Raw genomic sequence first — 26747 nt, 5'->3', positions numbered from 1 at the left:
TGTGATATTCTCTGAAGTTGCAGATGCAGAGGACTTGAGGCCATGTGCCACCTCAAGCCAGAGCGACAGTAAGTGTCTGGTTGTAGTTTGTTAGGGTAAACAATTGAATTGTATGAAGTATTATAGCTTTACAAACCTTTCAAAGCCACTCTTTAGAATACAATTACCATCACATTTTTGCATATTAGGTTATTTCAAGTCTTATTTCTACTTTGTGCATACTTTTAGAACTTTCCAAATACTTGTGGTGCTGTGTATGGGTGAAACTTGTATTTACAACAGTAGTGAAATCACCATATTCTTGTGATGTGATGCCATGTTTGTAAATATCTATGTATTTGCCATCAAACTAAAAGCATTATTTAAAACAAAAAATTATGCTTAGCATTTATTTTTGTTTGGATTCATTAACCTTCCCACTGAGCTCCTGACTGACATCCCTTCACTTTTGGTTCTGTGCCAGTTTCAAAAGCACGCAAAGTATGTCTTAATTTTTTTCCTTCTGTCTTGTCAGTTAGTCCAAGTGGCAGCCAGGAAGAAGCCGGCCAAGACAGAGCATCAGAATCAGGTTTCTTAAGCCATCAAGATATTGATCTCGAAGTCGTAAATGTAGAAGGTTTAAATAACAGCATGATTTTTTTAACTTATATTTTAGACCAAGAGCTGCCATCCCTGTTTGATGAGCCTGTGGCTTGTGAGATGCCCGCTGGATACATTAAAGGTATATTATGCTAGCCTATATGTTACAAAATGTTGCTTCTCTTGTATTATCAACATCAATTCCAAATTGTATGGCTGTCAGCAGCTATATGGTTATCAATACTACTAATATATATGAAGGGTGGATATTTTGATCGAGGTACCTCACATGGCCTTGATACATGTCCTGCCTGGTACTCATGGCTTCTATCGTCACGCTGCTTGCAGCTAAACTGCTGAGTCTTATTATTTTGCAGATCTTCAAGCAGTGGAGATGAGGATAATAATGAAACTGGAGATGATCCGTACAGAGTTCAAGACTGCTCTGAACCAAGTTATGGAGGCCATAGAGGCCCGGCAGCCAAAGGACTCGGAATCCTTGGGGCAACTTGAAATGCTGCAAAACCCTGCAGAAACAAATGAGGAACTGAAGGATATCTGTGAAACACTTAAAGACTCCCACTATCGAAAGAAAATGGTAAGGATGGCCATTTAAATTGTATCTGTTTGTAAAAAAATGGGAAATCTACATCAAGTATTTTAACAGCAATTGACAAAAATAAGTTAGCTGTTTATCAAGAGCCACTTGAATGCGTCCAGATTTGAGAGAAGATTGCAAACAGTCGGTCAGTATAGGGAAATGATTGTGCTAGTACAAAAGGAATGTAGTAGGGAGTCGACGTTAAACCGGCATTTTGATCATTTGTTTACTGAAAATAATTACCAATTTGTGTTATTGTGACTTCCAGGAGTGGGTTGACGATGTGACAGTAGATGAGAATGGAGCAGCAGACCTGAATAAACATAACATAGTTATTCACTTTTAGATTTAAGCAGTTTTACACTTCTTGATTGGAGTGCAGTGTTCATGTTTTTACTGACTTGTTATTTTGTGAGCTTATTGCTGTGATTTTGTTTACGAATCTATTGTGATACAGTTTTAAGTAAAAAAAAAAAAATTTTTTTACTTCTGGAATTTTGCATATTTCGTCAGTGGACACCTACAGACAGGATACTGTGTATATGTTCAGGGTAGATTAAATGACATGTCTTAAGGGGCCTCCCGAGTGGCGCAGTGGTCTAAGATGCTGCATCGCAGTGCAAGCTGCGTTGCTACAGATGCTGGTTTGATACCTGTCTGTCGCAGCCAGCCGCGACCGGGAGACCCATGAGGTGATGCACAATTGGCCCAGCGTCGTCTGGGTTAGGGCAGGGTTTGGCCGGCCGGGATGTCCTTTTCCCATCAAACTGTTACGTGCCTTATTGGTACTGTAGGTACCCAATAACGAAAGTTACGTTCCCAGTGGTTACCAGAAACTGCATTTTATGGGGCTCTCAATGTACTTTCTGACGTTTAGCAACGTTATGAGATTGACCTAAAAATACACATTTAACTGTTTAAAATCCACCACATTTCTACGTCCTGAAAAGACTTGGGACGTAAGTTTTGTCAGCGGATGCCACAGCTACGTGGAAGGCACGTTTCACAATAACGTTATCATGACTTATGTGGGGACTAAAATAACTCTGTGGTCACATCCTGGAACGTAATTTTGTAGCGACTCCTGTGGCAGGCCGGGCGGATGCACGCCATAACGTCGCTAAACGTCAGAAAGTACGTTGAGAGCACCCTAAAATGCAGTTTCTGGTAACCACTGGGAACGTAACTTTCGTCGGTGGGTACCAACAGTACCAATAGGGCACGTTACAGTGTGCACGTTCAGGGAAGATTCAAGGACATCTCTCATAACGTTACTGAATAACATTATTTAGCTGTTTAAAATCCACATTTCTACGTCCTGAAAAGACTTGGGATGTAAGTTTTGTCAGCGGACACCACAGCTACGTAGAAGGAACGTTTCACAATAACGTTATCATGACTTATGTAGGAACTAAAATAACTTTCTAGTCACGTCCTGGAACGTAATTTTGTTAGCTGGGTATTGGTTTCGTAACTGTTTGAGTGTGTGTCTGTTTATAACCTAAATGTTTCACACTTAATGTGATACCCATGGTCATCAGTGACCAATGTGTGGAGAGTTGTTTTGACTTGGGCCTCTATGGAGCTATGGTCTAATGGAGTGTAAAGCAAAAAGCACTTAGGACTTTTTTCTGAAAATCACTTTTTTCCGTGAGTCACATTTCACAGCTGTAAACACATAATTCTATTCACACTTTATCTACAAGACCTTTCAATGATTCAGTCATCGATTTTGCATCTCTCACTGCTGCCTACTTTAAAACTTTGCTCTGAGAATATTTGGATGTTTGCCAGAGCCAATCCCCTTTTCTTCCGGGAACTTTAGAGGCTTTTTGCATGGTTCTATCAATTATGTATGTTTTCATATACCGGTGTCTCTCGTGAGGTCCTTTTACCTAACGATTAAGGCACGCGCAGCAGTGTAAACTACCTTTAAGTAATTTTGGGGGGTATCTGTACATACTTTTCTTAACAAATGTAGTAAAGTAAAAGTTGTCAAAAATATAAATAGTCACGTAAAGTACAGATACCCCAAAAAACTACTTAAGTAGCGCTTGAAAGTATTTTTACTTAAGTACTTTACACCAATGGTTATATCCCTATTCGGATTTGTATTACTAGAGACTTTGGATTTGTAATTATCCAAGGATATGCGTTATTCCAGAGGACGATTCACACAAGATTAGTTCGTTTTTCCAAACTATCTTTTTGTTCAGTGCATTTAAATTGAAGTGTGGTCATAATCATTATTTTAGTGATCCATCCATGGTAGAGCTACCATTCTTTCGGTTTTCACTCCAACCCTAATCTAGCGCAGCTGATTTAATTAATTAGCTGGTTGATAAACTGAATCAGGTTAGTTAAAAGTGGGGTTGGAACGAAAACCTACAGGAAGGTAGCTCTCCAGGAACAGAGTTGGAGAGCCCTCACCTATGCCATAAACAGCAAACCAGGGTTGAATGAAATAGCCTAAACTATAGAAAAACATTTTATTCCACATTTAGGCCTAATTAAACTGATGCATTTGGCGATGTTCAACTTAAATTCACTGGCACAATGAATAATACTTTAACCATGATCCATAGTGATAGCCTAATATATACTTTTGGTGAATTTACGAGGGATTGTTAGATACAGATAACCATATATAGCCTATGTGCATGGTACTGTCTATGTCTGCCCTGATCCTCTCTCTCCCTCGCCTGCTCCTCTTCGCTAGTGTTTGGTCTTCGGTCTGTTGTGTGTAGAATAGCTCAGACCACTCATTGATTGTCCCTACATGGCAAGACAAGAAATTGCGATAGCCTACATTTTATGATCACCGATGCACGGTTCTGACTGTCTGCCTAGTGGCCGACATGACATGCCTGGCTGTGGCTCTCTATCTCTCCCTCGCTAGCTCGCTCGCTCTTTCTTTTGCTGTGCTAGATGCGAGAGTTTGTGTTTTTGAAATATACAAGGGAAATAGTTTCCTCCGTTGCAAAAATACTGAATCTTAGGAGTCGAGGAGTCAATTCCCGAAGCTTGACACCCAGAAATGCGAGTCGGCGGGCAAGGACTCGGAGGAATCGATTATTTTGGGGTCGACTCCCCATGGAATGTGCATAAGGGCTATTAGATGAGGTGCAGTCAACTTCGTCTGATGACTTGTGTTTGACAGCGACGCTCTGCTGTAGAAAGGTAGGCAACATGTTACGTTTTTTGAAACTGAAAAAAACAGGTCATTGTAGGCTGTTCTAGAATATTCAAATATTCACTCTTTACAAAGTTGTTATGCCTCTTTAACATATTTACGGAGCCTATGGGTGTATCTTCTTTCAGTGGACAATACTTTAAGTGTTATGCCTGTGCCTAGTCTACATTAAATGGTATTGTAAACAATTTCTTAAGAAATGATCATGTCTTTTTTATTTGAGACTACTATAGATGTGTTTTGTTTGCGTATTGCTGTTCTTACAGCCTCATGATGGAATTGTTTTTGAAATGAATTGTGTCAAGCTGTCAAGCAATCCCAAGCTTTGCCTAAAACAATAAGGGTAGACCTGGCCATGGGACCATCCCAGCTTGCACATTTTGTTCCTTGTAAATTGTGGGAATGTACGTTTTTGGTTTCCCATTTGTTCTGGAGACACCTGAAACCCCACCTCTTTAAGGAATACCTAGGATAAGATAAAGTAATCCTTCTAACCCCCCCCTTAAAAGATTTAGATGCACTATTGTAAAGTGGTTGTTCCACTGGATATCATAAGGTGAATGCACCAATTTGTAAGTCGCTCTGGATAAGAGCGTTTGCTAAATGACTTAAATGTAATGTAAATGTAAGCCATACGTTTCCTGACCGGTAAAAATGGAACGTTTTTTTAAACGAATATTAACATTCTTGGAGCATACATTTTTAGGGTGCAGGGAGGTTCTGAAAACGTTTTACTATGGGTTCTCTGAAAGTTTTCCTGGGAGGTTTAATTAACTGAGAATGGAAATTATAGGTTATTTGGAGGTTTTTGAATCACTTCCATTAACTTTCACTGAATGTTTCAACAATACTTTTTAGAACACTGCTAGCTTGGTTTGGGTTAACTGTTTGTTTTAAAGTCCAAGCACAGATAGGACAGAATGAAATTAATTTGCTTATGCATTAATCATGCAGACACATTTTTATTATTGTGGCACGACATCATTGAGATTCAAACCTAAAGCTAGGTTTCCAACCAATTGGCGACAGATTTTCATGCAAATATTCTAGAATCCGCATAAAATATGCACATTTGCCCACCGGTGGTACGTTTCCACCAAATGGACTGCGGATAAAAATCAGTGTGTGATGACGTAGTACACACAAAATGTACCCAAGTTTTCATGTACCGAATTAAAAAAAACGAAAGTTCAATGTGTCTCCAGCATGTTTTCATCTCTACCGATAGTTTTGTCACAAAAACTGTTGCGTTAAATACCAAATGTGCCTACTCTGGTCTTGGCACCTGCGCTCTAGCCAACAGCTCGCATATACAGTGAGGGTAGGCTGTGCGGGTTGTCTAGTCTACATGATGAGATTATTATGGATAAGATTGAGAATATTTTATTTGTCAAACGGCAGTCAAGCAACAATCATCATGTCACCTCAATATTTATTGGAAAGCAGCATCAAGCTCATCACCTTGCACTTTCACCACCCTGTGAAGTTGATCATTTATTTCATCTGTAGCCTAATAAACTGTATGGTTTCCTGAGTCGTAGTGGGAGTAACACACACCATATCATTGCATGACTCCAAATTGACTTTGATATGATGGTTATTATGAATATTTGGATGAAAAATACAGAAAAAAATATACTTTTAGGAAATGTTCTGTTAAAGTAATGAAATACTGTCACGTCCTGACCCTAGTAAGATGTCATTTTCTATAGTAGAGTAGGGCAGGACGTGACGGGGTGTTTTGGGTTGTTCTATGTTTTCTATTTCTATGTTTAAGTTCTAGTTTTCCTATTTCTATGTTGGGATTGTTTGGGTTGCTCTCTAATTGGAGGCAGCTGATCCTCGTTGCCTCTGATTAGAGATCATATTTAGGTAGGGGTTTTTCTCTTCCTGTTTTGTGGGTTATTATCTTTTGAGTAGTGTGTTTTCCTCTCTGCGTCACGGTTTGTTGTTTTTGTGTATTCAAGTATTTTTCGTGTATTACATTTAGTTTCACAATAAAGTGTGGAACTACGAACACGCTGCATTTTGGTCCGATCCTTCAAACAGCCGTGACAAATACGAAGAAAATAAAATGTATTTTGTCAAGTTCCTTAAATGTGTTGAGAATGTTCCATGGCAAGCAATTCCCAGAACATTGTGGGAAGGTAGTATGCAAAATAACCATAGGACAACCACGCTCTAAGAAACATATGGATCTCAGAACGTTATGCTAGCTGGCATGTCTATGTTCCCTCAGCTCTACGTTTCCTCAGTATTTCCCTCACACTATGTTCCCTCAGCCCCATGTTTACTCAGCCATATGTTCCCTCAGTTCTATCTTCTAAACCAGGCGTTAGCAAGCGAAATGAGAGGAAAAACCGATTGTAACCCTGTTTAAGGGGTGGGGGGGGCGACAGAAAAGAGGCACATTATAGACAGAAACGTGATGGTATGTGAACAAAAATATTTTTCACATCCTTGAAGTACACAGATCTTTTGGTAACTTGATTCACTGTTGCTTGAATCAATAAATAAGGACCATCAATAACAGATGTAACACATCATTTTTGTACTTTGAATTAAACTGCTCCGAGAAAGCATTAAAAAACATTTTTACTTGAGTAATCTCATAAAATGCAATTCTGCTGTAATATTGACAAAAGGTCATGGTCATAATGATTGAACATATTCAGTAGGTCCCATACCTTTACATATTCATGGCTGCTGAAATAATCCTGATTTTCTACCTTAATACAAACATTTGTGCCAATTTGATTGAAATTGGTTCCGTGTGTACTGAGGGAAAATGGGGGTGAGGGGAAAATGGGGCTGAGGGAACATAGAGCTTAGGGAACTTAGGGCTGAGAGAATATCGGGCATACCCCCAGGTCATGTGAAAACGATGCAGTAGGCCCTATAGGCTATTTTAAACTGATTAGGCTACTGTAAATTGACCACAGCCAGACTTATAAAACTATACATTACAGTAAACGGTTCTCATTTAAACAATTTGAAAGCTCTAAATCACTTGCATAAAACTAAAATCTAAATTCACATGTCATAAAACTGTTGACTGAACACAGCGCACCTGTTGCCAATTTTATTTTTATTTTTTTTTATGATTTTTTATTTAACCATTATTTAACTAGGCAAGTCAGTTAAGAACACATTCTTATTTACAATGATGGCCTACTTATCCTGCTGCCCATTCTCTAAAACTGTTGAGCATTTTATGGTATTTTCTAGTAGATGTAGAGACCGATTTTTAACACAGATGAGAAGGCATCTGGCAGACAACAATATCAGATTTCATATTCTCAATGTGATTAACAAACCCAATTTTTGTTATTATGGAAAGATGCTGATTTCCTAACTACTAGAAATTGCAAGGAAATTGGAGACCGGCTACATTAGATGATAGCGCCATGGTTAACCTGTTAGGGATAGGGGGCAGTATTTACACGGCCGGATAAAAAACCGACCCGATTTGATCTGGTTATTACTACTGCCCAGAAACTAGAATATGCATATAATTATTGGCTTTGGATAGAAAACACCCTAAAGTTTCTAAAACTGTTTGAATGGTGTCTGTGAGTATAACAGAACTCATATGGCAGGCAAAAACCTGAGAAGATTCCTTACAGGAAGTGGCCTGTCTGACAATTTCTTGGGCTTCTTCACTCTCTTTATTGAAAACTGAGGATCTCTGCTGTAACGTGACACTTCCTACGGCTCCCATAGGCTCTCAGAAGGCGGCAAGAAGCTGAATGATGTCTTTGGAGCCCCTGGCTGAAAAACACTAGCGCATTTGGATAATGGTCGATCAGAGAACATTGAGACTGAGACGCGTGCACGAGGCGACACCATGTTTTTATTTTCTCTGTCTTTGAACGTAAACAGAGTTTCCCGGTCGGAATATTATCGCTTTTTTATGAGAAAAATGGCATAAAAATTGATTTTAAACAGCGGTTGACATGCTTGGAAGTACGGTAATGGAATATTTCGAATTTTTTTGTCACGAAACGCGTCGGGCGCGTCACCCTTCTTTACCCTTCGGATAGTGTCTTGAACGCACGAACAAAACAGAGGATATTTGAACATAACTATGGATTATTTTGAACCAAACCAACATTTGTTATTGAAGTAGAAGTCCTGGGAGTGCATTCTGACGAAGAACAGCAAACGTAATCAAATTTTTCTAATAGTAAATCGGAGTTTGGTAAGGGCCAAACTTGGTGGGTGTCAAATTAGCTAGCCGTGATGGCTGGGCTATCTACTCAGAATATTGCAAAATGTGCTTTTGCCGAAAAGCTATTTTAAAATCGGACATAGCGATTGCATAAAGGAGTTCTGTATCTATAATTCTTAAAATAATTGTTATGTTTTTTGTGAACGTTTATCTTGAGTAATTTAGTAAATTCACCGGAAGTATGCTAGTTCTGAACGTCACATGCTAATGTAAAAAGCTGGTTTTTGATGTAAATATGAACTTGATTGAACAAAACATGCATGTATTGTATAACATAATGTCCTAGGATTGTCATCTGATGAAGATCATCAACGGTTAGTGCTACATTTAGCTGTGGTTTGGGTTTATGTGACATTATATGCTAGCTTGAAAAATCTGATTATTTCTGGCTGGGTACTCTGCTGACATAATCTAATGTTTTGCTTTCGTTGTAAAGCCTTTTTGAAATCGGACAGTGTGGTTAGATTAACGAGAGTCTTGTCTTTAAAATGGTGTAAAATAGTCATATGTTTGAGAAATTGAAGTAATAGCATTTCTAAGGTATTTGAATAACGCGCCACGGGATTCCACTGGCTGTTGAGTAGGTGGGACGATTTCGTCCCACATACCCTAGAGAGGTTAAGTTTTTCCTGACCTCACGATCTTAAAAGGAAAAACATAACATAGTAATTTAGGCCTTTTAGAGGTGGACTGCAACTAAGGCATGCATTAAAAATGGCGCAATCCATACATACACCATTATTCCTGTTGTAATTAATAATTGTTGTGATAGTAATTATCGTCTTTAATTTATCTCGTCCTCTCTCTTTGGTGCATTTATCCTGTGGTAATCGACTCTCATTAGTTGGAAAACAAAATTGAATGAGTATAGAAATGAGGATTATGATAATGGCTGAGTGCTTCGGTGTAATTACTCTTGTGACTGTGTAGTATAATCATGGAGGTTGACAGGGAAGACTGGAGCCTGGTTGCAACGTCTCCCTCATAATGCATGCCATTCCTCCAAAGAATACAGGCGAAATTTGACCTGATACCAGTTTGCAGCCTGGTCCCAGAAAGACTGGTGGTCTAACCATAGCTGGAAGGGTCTCATAGAGTAAACAAAATCAGTAACTACATCTCAGCAACCCCAACTATCTACTAAGCTACTAATATTGAGCTGAACCCTTCTCTCTCTCTCTCTCTCTCTCTCTCTCTCTCTCTCTCTCTCTCTCTCTCTCTGTGTTCAATATTTGATTGGTGAACTTCTCTGATACGTTTTCTTATTTATATGATCTACTGGAGCATATGGACGTTCTGGCCGCAGTGATTTGGGTTCATACCTTCATTGCATTTAGAACAAGTTCCTCAGTGATAGCATTCTAGGATGTCATTTGGAGAATCTGTTTCCTGTTTTTTACATTTGAGATATTTCAGGTCCAAGCCAAAATATGTTTAAAGGGTAGAATTTGATAGTGCATATGTGTTTCCTGGGGTTGTATAACAACCATCCTCAAATTCTGTTAGCATTCACTATTTGCGCCTCCCTTATCATGTCCCCATGATAAGGGAGGCTTTAAAATTTTCATTTCATTTGATTGCGATAGTGAATGACTAGTAAACGGACATCTGAAAAGTAAGTTTTGCTTAAGGACATCATTAAGTACATTTTGATGTAACGTTAACTGCATTTCCTGCCAAGAGATACTACAGGCTATGACAGTTATGTTTGTATGTTCACTGTCTCCCACACTATGGAATCCATGGGGTTAATGTCTCTATCAGCCATAAATTATAGTTGTCTTGAAAGGCTTGATTAAAGGGGTAATCCACCCCTAAAAATAAAAGTCATGACAACGATTTTCACATGTTGCTACCAACCTTGTTATAACTGCAACATTAAACATTTGTTCACGAAAAATATTGTTTTTACATAGTGTTATTTAACACTAACACTGTTAATCATATGAATTAGTGGTTTGGGGTAGATTATTCCAATATGAAAAAAGATTGCAGTCAGAATCCAATATAACTGCAGTTAGTGTGACGTGGTAAGGTTGGACCAAGGTGCAGAGAAGAGACCAGACGAGGAATCAGTGGTTAAAGATAAACATAATACTTTACTGAGAAACTGTAGCCGCAAGATCACAGTACACTTGGGAAAAAAACAAAACAACAAACACTACGTCTCGAAAATTCACCCAGGAAACAACCGCACACGGTAAACAATTCAAGCTTCTGCTACATAGGAAACCAGAAAACGCACCTCTTCTAACAGGGCAATAATCATGAAATAATAAGACACACCTGAGTCCAATAAAAGTCTCTAGGGCGGTCTCTGCCTCCCCCTGGTGCCAGGAGGAACCATGACAGTTAAAGTGCAGTATAACTGCATTAAGCTGCAAATACTGCCTCCAAAATAAATATAATTATTTTTTATTTTTTTGCAGTAATTTTGCAGTGTAACTGCAGATAGAGTGCAGTATAACTGAAATTCAACTGCAGTACACTCCAGTTATTCTGCAATTACAGCATCCAAAGTATCACAGTCAACTGCAGTTAGGGCTCTCTTTTACTGCAGTTTCAAAACGGCAATCTTTTTTGTAAGGGGTCTGCTGTTTAAACAGTGTCAGCATGATAAGATAAGCCAGGTGGCAACAGCCTGATCGCTCTGTTTAATAAAAGTGTAAATGTAGCAATCAGACTGGTTCCACCAGGCTATGGAAAGATTATGACAGACCATATTTTCAGTAGTGGGGGGGGATACAGTTACATATTGCAATTACAATATATATATACAGTGGGGGGAAAAAGTATTTGATCCCCTGCTGATTTTGTACGTTTGCCCACTGACAAAGAAATTATCAGTTTATAATTTTAATGGTAGGTTTATTTGAACAGTGAGAGACAGAATAACAACAAAAAAATCCAGAAAAACGCATGTCAAAAATGTTATAAAATGATTTGCATTTTAATGAGAGAAATAAGTATTTGACCCCTCTGCAAAACATGACTTAGTACTTGGTGGCAAAACCCTTGTTGGCAATCAGAGAGGTCAGACGTTTCTTGTAGTTGGCCACCAGGTTTGCACACATCTCAGGAGGGATTTTGTCCCACTCCTCTTTGCAGATCTTCTCCAAGTCATTAAGGTTTCGAGGCTGACGTTTGGCAACTCGAACCTTCAGCTCCCTCCACAGATTTTCTATGGGATTAAGGTCTGGAGACTGGCTAGGCCACTCCAGGACCTTAATGTGCTTCTTCTTGAGCCTCTCCTTTGTTGCCTTGGCCGTGTGTTTTGGGTCATTGTCATACTGGAATACCAATCCACTACCCATTTTCAATGCCCTGGCTGAGGGAAGGATGTTCTCACCCAAGATTTGACAGTACATGGCCCCGTCCATCGTCCCTTTGATGCGGTGAAGTTGTCCTGTCCCCTTAGCAGAAAAACACCCCCAAAGCATAATGTTTCCACCTCCATGTTTGACGGTGGAGATGGTGTTCTTGGGGTCATAGGCAGCATTCCTCCTCCTCCAAACACGGCGAGTTGAGTTGATGCCAAAGAGCTCCATTTTGGTCTCATCTGACCACAACACTTTCAGCAGTTGTCCTCTGAGTCATTCAGATGTTCATTGGCAAACTTCAGACAGGCATGTATATGTGCTTTCTTGAGCAGGGGGACCTTGCGGGCGCTGCAGGATTTCAGTCCTTCATGGCATACTGTGTTACCAATTGTTTTCTTGGTGACTATGGTCCCAGCTGCCTTGATATCATTGACAAGATCCTCCCGTGTAGTTCTGGGCTGATTCCTCACCGTTCTCATGATCATTGCAACTCCACGAGGTGAGATCTTGCATGGAGCCCCAGGCCGAGGGAGATTGACAGTTCTTTTGTGTTTCTTCCATTTGCGAATAATCGCACCAACTGTTGTCACCTTCTCACCAAGCTGCTTGGTGATGGTCTTGTAGCCCATTCCAGCCTTGTGTAGGTCTACAATCTTTCCCCTGACATCTTTGGAGAGCTCTTTGGTCTATTGCCATGTTGGAGAGTTTGGAATTTGATTGATTGATTGCTTCTGTGGACAGGTGTCTTTTATACAGGTAACAAACTGAGATTAGGAGCACTCCCTTTAAGAGTGTGCTCCTAATCTCAGCTCGTTACCTATATAAAAGACACCTGGGAGCCAGAAATCTTTCCGATTTGAGAGGGGGTCAAATACTTATTTCCCTCATTTAAAATGCAAATCAATATATAACATTTTTGACATGCGTTTTTCTGGATTTTTTTGTTGTTATTCTGTCTCTAACTGTTCACATAAACCTACCATTAAAATTATAGACTGATCATTTCTTTGTCAGTGGGCAAACGTACAAAATCAGCCGGGGATCAAATACTTTAATCCCTCACTGTATATATATATATTGGTTACTACATGATTCCATATATGTTATTTCATAGTTTTGATGTCTTCACCATTATTCTGCAATGTAGAAAATAAGAAAAATAAAGAAAAACCCTTGAATGAGTAGGTGTGTCCAAACCTTTGACCGGCACTGTACGTTTGAAGAAGGACTGCCACTTAAGTACTGTGGTTGTTTTGTAAAGTATAGTGGATGGTGGGGGTCTACTTGGGGTGAGTTGGTCCTCTGAGAGAGTGAAATGGGATGTGTGTAGGCCCCACGCACACCTCAGAGAAGTGTTTGATACCCTCCCAGTCACCCTATCCCAATCCCCCAGACAAAGCCCTTCTCCTTTCTCACCAATAACCACCATTATATCTTAGTTCTAATAACAAACAAGGAATACTAATGATTCAACATCCTTTCCTAATCTGTCCAGAACTCATTCATTTTATAATGGGTTTACAAGACATAAAAAGTATATATTTATACATTTAAGTCCTTTCTTCTCTCTCTCCCGAACCAAATCCATCCCTCTCCACAACCTCCTCCCTGTTCTCCCCCCTTTACCCCACCCAAGCCAAGCTTATTCCCACTTCCCCATGCCCCACCCCCAAGCCAAGCTTGTCCCACCCTCCCATCCTTACCCACCCTTGCCCCCCAAGCCAAAACAAATGTTCTCATGTTCTCTCTTGTCTCTCTGCATTAGACATATAGTAAGCAATAAGTTTGGAACATCAAATTGCAATACATTTGCAATATCGTATCACAATACATGTAGAATCTTGAGAATCACAATACATATCGTCTCGGCACCTAAGTATCGTGTTAATATTGTATCGTGAGGTCTCTGGCAATTCCCAGCCAGTTTCCATGTTTTTCATCAGAAACTAGATGTTTGAGAGCTGTAAGTAGTTTTCGAGGTCAGTCGAGTGTCATTATTCCAGTTTTGGAGTAATTACACTCAGCCACAACAGTTCAGCCACAACATATTATATAGTCTCTGCTGAATGGAAGTTTACAACGTTTATGATTCTGTCCTCTGAGGTAAACCAAAATTTCATAAACTTTGTCTACACATTTCTGACTAAGCCAAAATTCTGTCTTCTCATTTGTCAGGGTGAAGAAAAAAGACAATGGAAATCTTCAAAATGGACTAGTTCCTCCTTCTCTTCTGAAGTGCGTTGGGAAAAGCCAAACCTCCTCCAGCCACAATGAACCACTCTAACGAGTCGACACCACTGTGCTTTTCCATCAACAGTCCCCCCTTCAACTACACCCACACCATTGCTTCGGCCTACTTCTCATCAGTGTTTAGTGCACTGGGCCTCACCTTCAACCTCATCGCCTTCGTGGTCCTCCTGAAGTCCTTCCCACGCACGCAAAGCCGGTCGCACTCCTCCTTCCTCATCTTCCTCTGCGGCCTGGTGTTTACCGACTTCATGGGCCTCCTGGTCACCGGCTCCATCGTGGTCTCCTTCCACTTCACCCAGTTCAACTGGCGCCGCCTGGACCCGCACTGCCACTTCTGCAACTTCATGGGCATGTCTATGGTCTTCTACGGCCTGTGCCCGCTGCTGCTGGGGGCCACCATGGCCATGGAGCGTTTCGTGGGCATCAATCGGCCATTCGCCCGCTCGACCAGCATGATGACCAAGTCGCGGGCCGTGTCCATAGTGCTGATGGTATGGGCAGGGGCAGGGTGCATCTCACTGCTGCCCCTGATTGGCATGGGGAGCTACCACATGCAGATACCGGGCTCCTGGTGCTTCTTTAAAATTAGCTCAGAGGCAAGCGACATGGCCTTTTGCCTGCTTTTCTCGTTGGTGGGGCTGCTGTCCATCGCCGTGTCCTTCCTGCTCAATACAATAAGCGTGGTGACCCTGGTCAAGGTGTGCTGCAGCCAGGATGCTAGGCAGCGGCGCCGCGACTACGAGGTGGAGATGATGGTGCAGCTCATCTGGATCATGATGATTGCTTCCATCTGCTGGTGCCCCCTGCTGGTAAGTGGCGGCCTATGGCACTCTGTCAACACATGCACACACAGAAAAAGTAAATACATTGCCTTCAGAAAGTATTAATACATCTTGATTTATTCCACATTTTGTTTTGTTACAGCCTGAATTCAAAATGAATAAAAATGTACATTTTTGTCACCCATCTACACACAATACCCCTTAATGACAAAGTGAAGACATGTTTTTAGAAATGTTTGAAAATGTACTGAAAATGAAATACAGATATCTCATTTACATAAGTATTCACACCCCTTTGGCAGCGATTACTGCTGTGAGTACTTCTGGGTAAGTCTCTAAGAGCATTGCACACCTGGATTGTTAAATACACTGCTCAAAAAAATAAAGGGAACACTTAAACAACACAATGTAACTCCAAGTCAATCACACTTCTGTGAAATCAAACTGTCCACTTAGGAAGCAACACTGATTGACAATAAATTTCACATGCTGTTGTGCAAATGGAATAGACAACAGGTTGAAATTATAGTCAATTAGCAAGACACCCCCAATAAAGGAGTGGTTCTGCAGGTGGGGACCACAGACCACTTCTCAGTTCCTATGCTTCCTGGCTGATGTTTTGGTCACTTTTGAATGCTGGCGGTGCTTTCACTCTAGTGGTAGCATGAGACGGAGTCTACAACCCACACACGTGGCTCAGGTAGTGCAGCTCATCCAGGATGGCACATCAATGCGAGCTGTGGCAAGAAGGTTTGCTGTGTCTGTCAGCGTAGTGTCCAGAGCATGGAGGTGCTACCAGGAGACAGGCCAGTACATCAGGAGATGTGGAGGAGGCTGTAGGAGGGCAACAACCCAGCAGCAGCACCGCTACCTCCGCCTTAGTGCAAGGAGGAGCAGGAGGAGCACTGCCAGAGCCCTGCAAAATGACCTCCAGCAGGCCACAAATGTGCATGTGTCTGCTCAAATGGTCAGAAACAGACTCCATGAGGGTGGTATGAGGGCCCGACGTCCACAGGTAGGGGTTGTGCTTACAGCCCAACACTGTGCAGGACATTTGGCATTTGCCAGAGAACACCAAGATTGGCAAATTCGCCACTGGCGCCCTGTGCTCTTCACAGATGAAAGCAGGTTCACACTGAGCACGTGACAGACGTGACAGAGTCTGGAGACGCCGTGGAGAACGTTCTCCTGCCTGCAACATCCTCCAGCATGACCGGTTTGGTGGTGGGTCAGTCATGGTGTGGGGTGGCATTTCTTTGGGGGGCCGCACAGCCCTCCATGTGCTCGCCAGAGGTAGCCTGACTGCCATTAGGTACCGAGATGAGATCCTCAGACCCCTTGTGAGACCATATGCTGGTGCGGTTGGCCCTGGGTTCCTCCTAATGCAAGACAATGCTAGACCTCATGTGGCTGGAGTGTGTCAGCGGTTCCTGCAAGAGGAAGGCATTGATGCTATGGACTGGCCCGCCCGTTCCCCAGACCTGAATCCAATTGAGCACATCTGGGACATCATGTCTCGATCCATCCACCAACGCCACGTTGCACCACAGACTGTCCAGGAGTTGGCGGATGCTTTAGTCCAGGTCTGGGAGGAGATCCCTCAGGAGACCATCAGGAGCATGCTCATCAGGAGCATGCCAAGGTGTTGTAAGGAGGTCATACAGGCACGTGGAGGCCACACACACTACTGAGCCTCATTTTGACTTGTTTTAAGGACATTACATCAAAGTTGGATCAGCCTGTAGTGTGGTTTTCCACTTTAATTTTGAGTGTGACTCCAAATCCAGACCTCCATGGGTTGATAAATTGGATTTCCATTGATTATTTTTGTGTGATTTTGTTGTCAGCACATTCAAGTATGTAAAGAAAAAAATATTTAATAAGATTATTTCTTTCATTCAGATCTAGGATGTGTTGTTTAAGTGTTCCCTTTATTTTTGAGCAGTATATTTATTATTTAAAAAATTCTTTAAGCTCTGTTAAGTTGGTTGTTGATCATTGCTAGACAGCCATTTTCAAGTCTTGTTATAGATTTTCAAGCCGACTTATGTCAAAACTGTAACTTCGCCACTCAGGAACATTTAATGTTGTCTTGGTAAACAACTCCAGTGTATATTTGGCCTTGTGTTTTAGGTTATTGTCCTGCTGAAAGGTGAATTTGTCTCCCAGTGTCTGTTGGAAAACAGACTGAATCAGGTTTTCCTTTAGGATTTTGCCTCTACTTAGCTCTATATTATTTCATTTATTTTTATTCTAGTCCTTATCCTTTAACCTACAAGCATACCCATAACATGATGCAGCCACCACCATGCTTTAATATATGAAGAGTGATGTGTCGTGTTGGATTTGCCCCAAACATAATGCTTTGTATTCAGGACATAAAGTGAATTTTTTTGCCACATTTTTTGCAGTTTTACTTTAGTGACTTATTGCAAACAGATTAATGTTTTGAAATATTTTTATTCTGTACATGCTTCCTTCTTTCACGTAGGTTAATATTGTGGAGTAACTACAATGTTGTTGATCCATCCTAAGTTTTCTCATATCACAGCCATTAAACTCTGTAACTGTTTTAAAGTCACCATTGGCTCATGGTAAAATCCCTGAGCGGAAGCTTTCCTCTCTGGCAACTGAGTTAGTGTCACATCCTGATCTGTTTCACCTGTCTTTGTGCTTGTCTCCACCCCCCTCCAGGTGTTGCCCATCTTCCCCATTGTATTTATACCGGTGTTCTCTGTTTGTCTGTTGCCAGTTCGTTTTTATTTGTCAAGCCTACCAGCGGTTTTCCCCTGCTCCTGTCTGATTCTAGTTCCAGTTTTCTAATTTTCCCGGTTTTCACCATTCTGCCTGCCCTGAGCCTGCCTGCTGTTTCTGTACCTTCTGTACCTTGTCACACCACACTGGATTATTAACCTCTGTTTGTCAGAATTTGTGGGTTTTTGTTTGTCCACCCGCCTCTTGAGGATTGACCACAAGTTCTCAGTGGGATTAAGATCTGGGGAGTTTCCTGGCCATGGACCCAAAATATCGATGTTTTGTTCCCCGAGCCACTTAGTTATCACTTTTGCCTTATGGCAAGGTGCTCCATCATGCTGGAAAAGGCATTGTTCATCACCAAACTGTTCCTGGATGGTTGGGAGAAGTTGCTCTCGGAGGATGTGTTGGTACTATTCTTTATTCATGTCTGTGTTCTTAGGCACAATTGTGAGTGAGCCCACTCCCTTGGCTGAGAAGCAACCCCACACATGAATGGTCTCAGGATGCTTTACTGTTGGCATAACACAGGACTGATGGTAGCGCTCACCTTGTCTTCTCCGGACAAGCTTTTTCCAGATGCCCCAAACAATCAGAAAGGGGATTCATCAGAGAAAATGACTTTACCCCAGTCCTCAGCAGTCCAATCCCTGTACCTTTTGCAGAATATCAGTCTCTCCCTGATGTTTTTCCTGGGGAGAAGTGGCTTCTTTGCTGCCCTTCTTGACACCAGGCCACCCTCCAAAAGTCTTCACCTCACTGTGCGTGCAGATGCACTCACACCTGCCTGCTGCCATTCCTGAGCAAGCTCTGTACTGGTGGTGCCCCGATCCCGCAGCTGAATCAACTTTAGGAGACGGTCCTGGCACTTGCTGGACTTTTTTGGGCGCCCTGAAGCCTTCTTCACAACAATTGAACTGCTCTCCTTGAAGTTCTTGATGATCCGATAAATGGTTGATTTAGGTGCAATCTTACTGGCAGCAATATCCTTGCCTGTGAAGCCCTTTTTGTGCAAAGCAATGATGGCGGCACGTGTTTCCTTGCAGGTAACCATGTTTGACAGAGGAAGAACAATGATTCCAAGCACCACCCTCCTTTTGAAGCTTCCAGTCTGTTACTCGTACTCAATCAGCATGACAGCGTGATCTCCAGCCTTCTCCTCGTTAACACTCACACCTGTGTTAACGACAGAATCACTAACATTATGTCAGCTGGTCCTTTTGTGGCAGGGCTGAAATACAGTGGAAATGTTTTTTGGGGATTCAGTTCTTTTGCAAGGCAAAGAGGGACTTTGCAATTAATTGCAATTCAACTGATCACTCTTCATAACATTCTGGAGTATATGCAAATTGCCATCATACAAACTGAGGCGGCAGACTGAAAATTAATATTTGTGTCATTCTCAAAACTTTTGGCCACGACTGTACTCACAGATCATAAACATAATGTTAGCTAGCGAGCCAGCCATGTAACGTCAGCTAGCTAGCTAACAGTAAGCTTTAACTTGCAATGAAAACAACTTTGACGAAATTAGAAACTTATATCTGAAACTGTAGCTAGACTCTTACCCGGTACATGGATGAATGCTTCACAGCAGACTGCAACCCCTTTCATTATATAAGACGTTCTGTGTCGTTTCCGTTTTGTTTGTACAGCTTGCTTTGCCCGCCGTTGTTGTCAAGTCATTCTGGTTCACACTGACTGTGTGCAATGCCATAAGAATCATCTTAAGCTTTAGCCCCCACCCGAACTCTGACCATTTTACTCACCCTAGCAGAGCTGGTTTGGCTGTTTTCATGTTATCCAGAGTGTTGGTGACTGTAACTGTGCTCCTGACAACAATTTAATTACGCTTTTTTGCTGACATTTACTGACACCGGCCATATTCAACCGGTGTTGAGCGTTTGTAAATTCATCAGTTATTCTGCGCTCTGGCACACTCAGACGAAAGTGCTCTGAAACAGTTGTGCAGTGACATTCTATTTAAATGGATACTTGCATAGTGGAGTCTTTACTACGGGATAAACTTTTTTTTTTAAAGCTGCGTTAGACAGGATTACCTAGGCATACTGACCAGTTCAAATAGACAGAAGCGTGCTATATGGCAGACCAATCCAAACTCATCTCTCAGTATGTCCAGCCCACTCATTATATCAGCCAGTCAAGGCTAGCAGGAAGGTTGCCATCTTTTTCTGTGGCTTAACCAACTAGGCTCGTAATTTAACAATTGTATTTGTATTTACAGATGCCATACAAGTTTGTTATTATGGCACGTGAAAGTTCACATGTTCGAGAAGGCATTTCTGCCCCCAAAAAAAACATTTGGATTAAAAAAAAGTTTACGTTCAAACGGCTCTTCTGTGAAGTAGTGACCCGCAACATACTCCTAGTTTCCTGAAACGAGTCACATGTCTGTCAAGGGTTATTTTAACTTGTTTTGTACACTAGAGGGTACTATATGTTGGTCATGCATCACTAGTCACGAGTGTGTATATAGGTAGCACAGGTGACCAGGAAGGGTTAGCACAGGTGACCAGGAAGGGTTAGCACAGGTGACCAGGAAGGTTTAGCACAGGTGAGAGGACAGCACATACAGTTCTTACCGTATCACAGATACAGCTTATAGAATAAATCTCTCTGCACATTTTCTACAGGAATGTGTTTTGGAACTATTTATATTTTATATGCGCAATAAATGGGAACTTCACCCAAGAAGAGTAACGTTTGGAAATCTGATTTTTGTTGTGTTATGGACAGCTCTCTCCTGCGCAAGTGGCTTTTCATAGGAAATCGCCACTCCAGCCACCTTCAGTCAGATATGTGACCCCTGGCTTTACATCCTGTGCCAGGAGTCAAGACTGAGGCAAAGAAAAAATAATGTTTATAGCACCCCTGTCTTCACTCGACCCACATTGGTTTGGGCTGTTGGGACTGTCCGGACCTCATCTCAAACCTGATCATCCAAATGCCTGAATCATTCATCCACAATCATAGATGGACTTTTCTTTATTTTCTTGTTTTGTATTGTTCAATGTTCTTCATCATTAAACTCATTAACTGCACTTGCTCCCTGACTCATCTGCATCTACGTTACAGAATATTGCCTCACAGAATGGAAACAGCAGCCAACCGAGACATCTCCCAGATGGTCGGCAAACTGGGATACCTACTTCGCCAACATCACAGTCAGCTGGCGCATCTGGGAACGGAGTTCTTCAACGTCTAGATCTTCCCCAAGGGAATCACCCCCAACGAGCGGAGGATCCTCTACAATGAGTTGACCCAGCGAGCCAGCACCCCAGCCCATTCAGCAGTCTGCCCAGGTCAGCGATGCCCGTTTTTCCCTTCCAGACAAATATGACGGGACTCCATCCAAATGCTGTGCCTTCTTCCTCCAGTGCTCCATCAATTTTGCTCATCAAACGGGAGCCCCCAACACTGAGCGCCGACTCCAACAACGGCAGGAGGACCAGACTGCTGCGGAGTACGCCCTCACCTTTCATACTGTGGCAGCATCCAGCTGATGGAATGAGCAGGTGCTCCGCACCGTATTCAAAAGAGGATTGAGTGAGGAGGTCCAGACGGAGCTGGCATGCCGAGATGACACTCTCACATTGGACGCACTCATCGCGACGGCCATCCGTCTGGATAACCTCCTTCGGGAGCGTCAGCACTCCCATCGCCCATCTCCCTTTTTCGTTGACTGATCTGAGTCAGAGCCTGAACCCATGGAGGTAGGGGCTACACATATCTCCGCGGCTGAGCGACGCTGTCGGAGACAACTGGGGTTCTGTCCCTATTGTGGCCAGGAGGGACAGCTTCAACTGTGTCCGCTAAGTTCTAAACTGAGAGTCACTAAAGCAGAGGGACGGTCCAGTGATCATCCGTCTCATGGGGTAGGTCAGGGTGTGAGTATTCATCTTCACTCTCCAACAAACCTTTCTTAGTACCTATTTCAATAGCTGTCTGTCCCTCGTGTTGTTTACACAGCTCTATTTGACTCCGGAGCCACGGGGAATTTTATTGACCAGGCCCTTGCCTCCTCCCTGAACATCATACCCGCTCTCCTCTCCGTTTCCAGTTCAAGCACTGGATAACCAACTACTGGGATCTGGCACAGTCACACACATCACAGCACTACTCACCATCACCGTGGGAGCCCAGCACCAAGAAAGCATCACCTTCCTCATTATCCAGGCACCCGTACACAAAGTCATCCTTGGCCTCCTGTGGCTTAACACCACGACCCCACCATCTCCTGGCCGAGGATGGAGATTACGGCCTGGGTACCCAGATGCCTGAAGACCTGCTTTTCCTTACCTTGTGGTTCACATAGGTTGAGAATCCTGTGGTTTCCCTCCAGGCTGACATCCCAGAGGTTTACCAGGATCTCTGGGAGGTTTTCTCCAAGACTCACGCCACCTGTCTCCCTCCTCTTTGCCCCTGGGACTGAGCCATCGACCTGCTTACAGACTCTGCGCCCCCGCGCAGCCGCATCTACCCCCTGTCGGTGGCTGAAACCAAGCCTATGGAGGAGCACATCCAGGACGCTCTCCAACAAGGTTTCATCCGCCCATCCACCTCCCCTGCATCGGCTGGCTTCTTTTTCGCAGTGGTGTAAAGTCCTTAAGTAAAAGTACTTTAAAGTACTACTTAAGTCAGTTTTTTGGGGTATTTGACAACTTTTACATCACTGCATTCCTAAAGAAAATAATGTACTTATTACTCCATAAATTTTCCCTGACACCCAAAAGTACTCGTTACATTTGGAATGCTTAGCAGGTGAGGAAAATGTGGTCTAATTCATATACTTATTAAGAGAACATCCCTGGTCATCCCTACTGTCTCTGATCTGGCGGACTCACTAAACACATGCTTCGTTTGTAAATGATATCTGAGTGTTGAAGTGTGCCCTATCTGTAAATAAAAAACTAGAAAATTTTAGCGATTTACATTTACTTTTACTAGTATATTTAAAATCAAATACTTTTAGACTTTTACTCAAATAGTATTTTACTGGGTGAACTTAACTTTTACTTGAGTTATTTTCTATTAAGGTATCTTTACTTTTACTCATATGACAATTGGGTACTCTTTCCACCACTGCATCTTCATGGCCAAGGATGGGGGTCTTCTTCTGTGTACTGACTACGGAAGTCTCTTCCCCCTCCTGTTGGTGCCGTCCGCCATTAAACAGCTGCACGGGGCCCAATTGTTTTTACCGAGCTGGACCTGCGGAGTGCTAACAATTTGATCGGCATCTGAGAGGTATAAGGGCACACCCAGATGCAGACACAGGAGGCAGATGGTTTGAGTCTTGATATTTATTCAACAATCCAAACGAGGTAGGCAAGAGAATGGTCGTGGACAGGCAATGAAGCTTTTGGTCCTGGGCAGATCACTAGGACAGAATGGCCCCCACTCCAACATCAGAAGCATCCACCTCTACCACAAATTGACGGAACGGATCCGGATGGATGAGGATGGGTGCTATGGGGAAGCGATGCTTCAGGTCCATAAAGGCTCTGTCGACAGCTGGAGACCATGTGAACGGTACTTTGGGAGAGGTGAGTGCAGAGAGGGGGGCCGCCAGGTTGCTGTAACCCTGAATGAAACGGCGGTAGAAGTTAACAAAATCCAGGAAACATTGCAACTGCACCCTGGACGTAGGTTGAAGCCAATCCACCACTGCTTTCACCTTTTCAGGATCCATCTGAACATTTCCCTTGAGGGACATTTCCCTCAACGATGACATATCCCAGAAAGGGAGTATCTGGCTCACCCATCGCCAATGATTCTCGAGGGAGCTCGGGTGGCTTCGGATCCTCTCGAAAAAACAGCCTTTGGGGACTTCCGGATTCCTTCGAAGGTGAGCGAGCCACTGTGGATGAACGACTGTGACCTAGGCCAGACACAGCGTTGTACCAGATCTTCAGTTTCTTGGCAATTTCTCGCATGGAATAGCCTTCATTTCTCACAACAAGAATAGACTGACGAGTTTCAGAAGAAAGTCTTTGTTTTTAGCCATTTTGAGCCTGTAATCGAACCCACAAATGCTGATGCTCCAGATACTCAACTAGTCCAAAGAAGGCCAGTTGTATTGCTTCTTCAATCAGGACAACAGTTTTCAGCTGTGCTAACATAATTGCAAAAGGGTTTTCTAATGATCAATTAGCCATTTAAAATGATAAACGTGGAAAAGCTAACACAACATGCCATTGGAACACAGGAGTGATGGTTGCTGATAATGGGCCTCTGTGCGCCTATGTAGATATTCCATAAAAAATATTTCCAGCTATAATAGTCATTTACAACATTAACAATGTCTACACTGTATTTTTGATCAATTTGATGTTATTTTAATGAGCAAAAAATTTGCTTTTCTTTCAAAAACAAGGACATTTCTAAGTGACCCCAAACTTTTGAAATGTAGTGTATATATTTTATTTAAAATTACATTTCAAAAAATCGGAGGGGGCACAAGGGCATGTGGGCATGACTCCTCCGACCGCATTGACTCACTGGCTGCTAGCTGCAGTTCTGAGACACTAAGTCACTGTGGGTCTGTTAGTATTTTTGACGTACAGATGTAGGATTTTTAATTGTATCACTCCTTTGTTGCTGAAAATATGCAAACTTGTAGTGTATTCAAGGTTTAAAAAGGCTTCTAAAGTTTGATTTCCATTTTAAAATTACAGACTTGATTTGCGAAAAATGTATCAACCCATACAAAAAAAATGTCCATTATTTGTAATACACATAATTCCCATTTTCTGTTGCTGCAGGATTATTTTCCTGCTGTAGCAAACTGGCTCAAATTAAGATCCTACATCTGTGTTAGATGCATCTGGAAAATGCAAATTATTTGCTGAACACATGTGCATATGTCATTCCTGAGGAGTAGAGCTTGTTAGCATATCTAGCTGCTCCCAAAAGAGAGTGTTGTTGCCCTGGCGCTAATGGGACTAGCAATAAGGCTAGAGGCATACCTATATGGGAGAATGATTGCTCTGTGGACGCTTGGGCCAGTACCTCAGAGGCCCGGCCCAAATTAGCCCAGCAATGTACTCCCTGGGTGGACCAAGTCCTGGTCTCAGACATCTGTTTGTGTATGTATGTGTGTTTGTGTGAAGGCCCAAGCTGCTGCACTTGTGTGTTCAAACTACTGATGACAACTCTCGCTCTTCCTCTCACTTCCTCTGTCCCTCTATCTGTTGTTTTTATTTTCCCCCCTTTCTCATTGTCTGTCTGTCTAAATTGTTTGTCTTTCCTTCTCTCTCCTTATTCTGTCCTTTTCTCTCTATGTATCTCCATATCCATCTCTCATCCTTTTCTGTCTTTCTCTGTCCTTCTATTTCTTTCCCTATTACTTTATTTTTGTCTCTCTATCTACCTCTCTCCTCCCTCCTTCCCCTTACACTCCACAGGTGTTTATTACAAAGACTGTGTTTTCGGGGAGCCCACTCCGGATCCACTACCTGCTGCTCTTCATTCGCTTCGCCACCTGGAACCAAATCCTGGACCCCTGGGTGTACATCCTGTTTCGCCGCGCTGTCCTCAAGCGCCTCTACCCCCGCTGGGACTGGTCCCGGGGCTCCATCAGGAGCACCGTCTGCCGGCTCACCCGTGCCTCCGTGGGCAGCGACCCGCTAGGGGGCGGCGATGGGGGTGTGTTGGTCAAAGAGGAAGGCAAACACCAGTCGTTTAACGAGAAGGCTCCACCTTCACCGCCTTGACTGGTTCCTGTTGTGCATTGGTGTTCATCCTCGTCGGTGAAGTTATTATTTCAGAATCAGAATCGCCTTTATTTTACTTGGTGATATGGTGCTGTTAGTGATAGACAACATTTAGAAACAGAATACAAACAACGGAGTTTAAAAATAGTTTACATACACTACTGGTCAAAAGTTTTTGAACAGCTACTCATTCAAGGGTTGTTCTTTATTTGTAAAATGTTCCACATTGTAGAATAATAGTGAAGACATCAAAGCTATGAAATAACACATATGGAATCATGTAGTAACCAAAAAAGTGTTAAACAAACCAAAATATATTTTATATTTGAGATTCTTCAAAGTAGCCACCCTTTGCCTTTAACAGCTTTGCCCAGTCTTGGCATTCTCTTAACCAGCTTCAGCTGGAATGCTTTTCCACAGTCTTGAAGGAGTTCCCAGATATGCTGAGCACTTGTTGGCTGCTTTTCCTTCACTCTGAGGTCCGACTCATTCCAAACCTTCTCAATTGGGTTGAGGTCGGGGGATTGTGGAGACTAGGTCATCTGATGCAGCACTCCATCACTCTCCTTCTTGGTAAAATAGCCCTTACACAGCCTGGAGGTGTGTTGGGTCAGTGTTCTGTTGAAAAACAAAGTATAGTCCCACTAAGCCCAAGCCAGATGGGATGGCATATTGCTGCAGAATGCTGTGGTAGCCATGCTGGTTAAGTGTGTCTTGAATTCTAAATAAATCAGTGTCACCAGCAAAGCACCCACTCACCATAACACTTCCTTCTCCATGCTTTAAGTTGGGAACCACACATGCAGAGATCATCCGTTCACCCACATTGCTTCTCACAAAGACACGACGGTTGGAACCAAAAATCTCAAATTTGGACTCCAGACCAAAAGACAAATTTCCACCGGTGTAATGTCCATTGCTCATGTTTCTTGGCCCAAGCAAGTTTCTTCTTTATTATTGGTGTCCTTTAGTAGTGGTTTCTTTGCAGCAATTTGACCATGAAGGTCTGATTCACACAGTCTCCTCTGAACAGTTGATGTTGTGATGTGTCTGTGAGTTGAAGACATATATTTATATATACATATTCTTATTCCATCCCTTTGGATTGTGTGTATTAGGTAGTTGTTGTGGAATTGTTAGATTACTTGTTAGATATTACTGCACTGTCGGAACTAGAAGCACAAGCATTTTGCTACACTCGCATTAACATCTGCTAACCATGTGTATGTGACCAGTAAAATTTGATTTGAACTATGTGAAGCATTTATTTGGGCTGGTAACTCTAATGAACTTATCCGCTG

The 26747-nt window shown here is 42.4% G+C and overlaps 1 protein-coding gene across 2 annotated transcripts; it reads left to right on the top strand.

Annotated features, from left to right (window-relative positions):
• Positions 1–3863: 3863 nt before the first annotated feature.
• LOC115157972 (thromboxane A2 receptor-like) lies at positions 3864–25618 on the top strand. 2 transcript variants are annotated; one of them, XM_029706359.1, is made up of 3 exons: positions 3864–4360; positions 14100–14983; positions 25138–25618. In XM_029706359.1, exons 2-3 carry the CDS (start codon positions 14195–14197, stop codon positions 25444–25446), a joined length of 1098 nt encoding a protein of 365 aa, XP_029562219.1. In that variant the 5' UTR covers positions 3864–4360; positions 14100–14194; the 3' UTR covers positions 25447–25618. The 2 variants fall into 2 exon arrangements, with proteins under 2 accessions (XP_029562219.1, XP_029562220.1); XM_029706360.1 differs by lacking the exon at positions 25138–25618 and adding an exon at positions 20807–21442.
• The last annotated feature ends 1129 nt before the right edge of the window (positions 25619–26747 follow it).

Source organism: Salmo trutta, chromosome 22 (assembly GCF_901001165.1).
Source record: "Salmo trutta chromosome 22, fSalTru1.1, whole genome shotgun sequence".
Classification (NCBI taxonomy): domain Eukaryota; kingdom Metazoa; phylum Chordata; class Actinopteri; order Salmoniformes; family Salmonidae; genus Salmo; species Salmo trutta.
The sequence above is the reverse complement of the archived record's forward strand: the minus strand, read 5'-3'. Positions and strand labels throughout refer to the sequence as shown.

Bases quoted from the DNA above. Each gene is read 5' to 3' on its own strand.
- LOC115157972 (XM_029706359.1), top strand. From the start codon at position 14,195: ATGAACCACTCTAACGAGTCGACACCACTGTGCTTTTCCATCAACAGT. The intron at 14,984-25,137 runs GTAAGTGGCGGC...TACACTCCACAG, and splicing joins TCTGCTGGTGCCCCCTGCTG to GTGTTTATTACAAAGACTGT.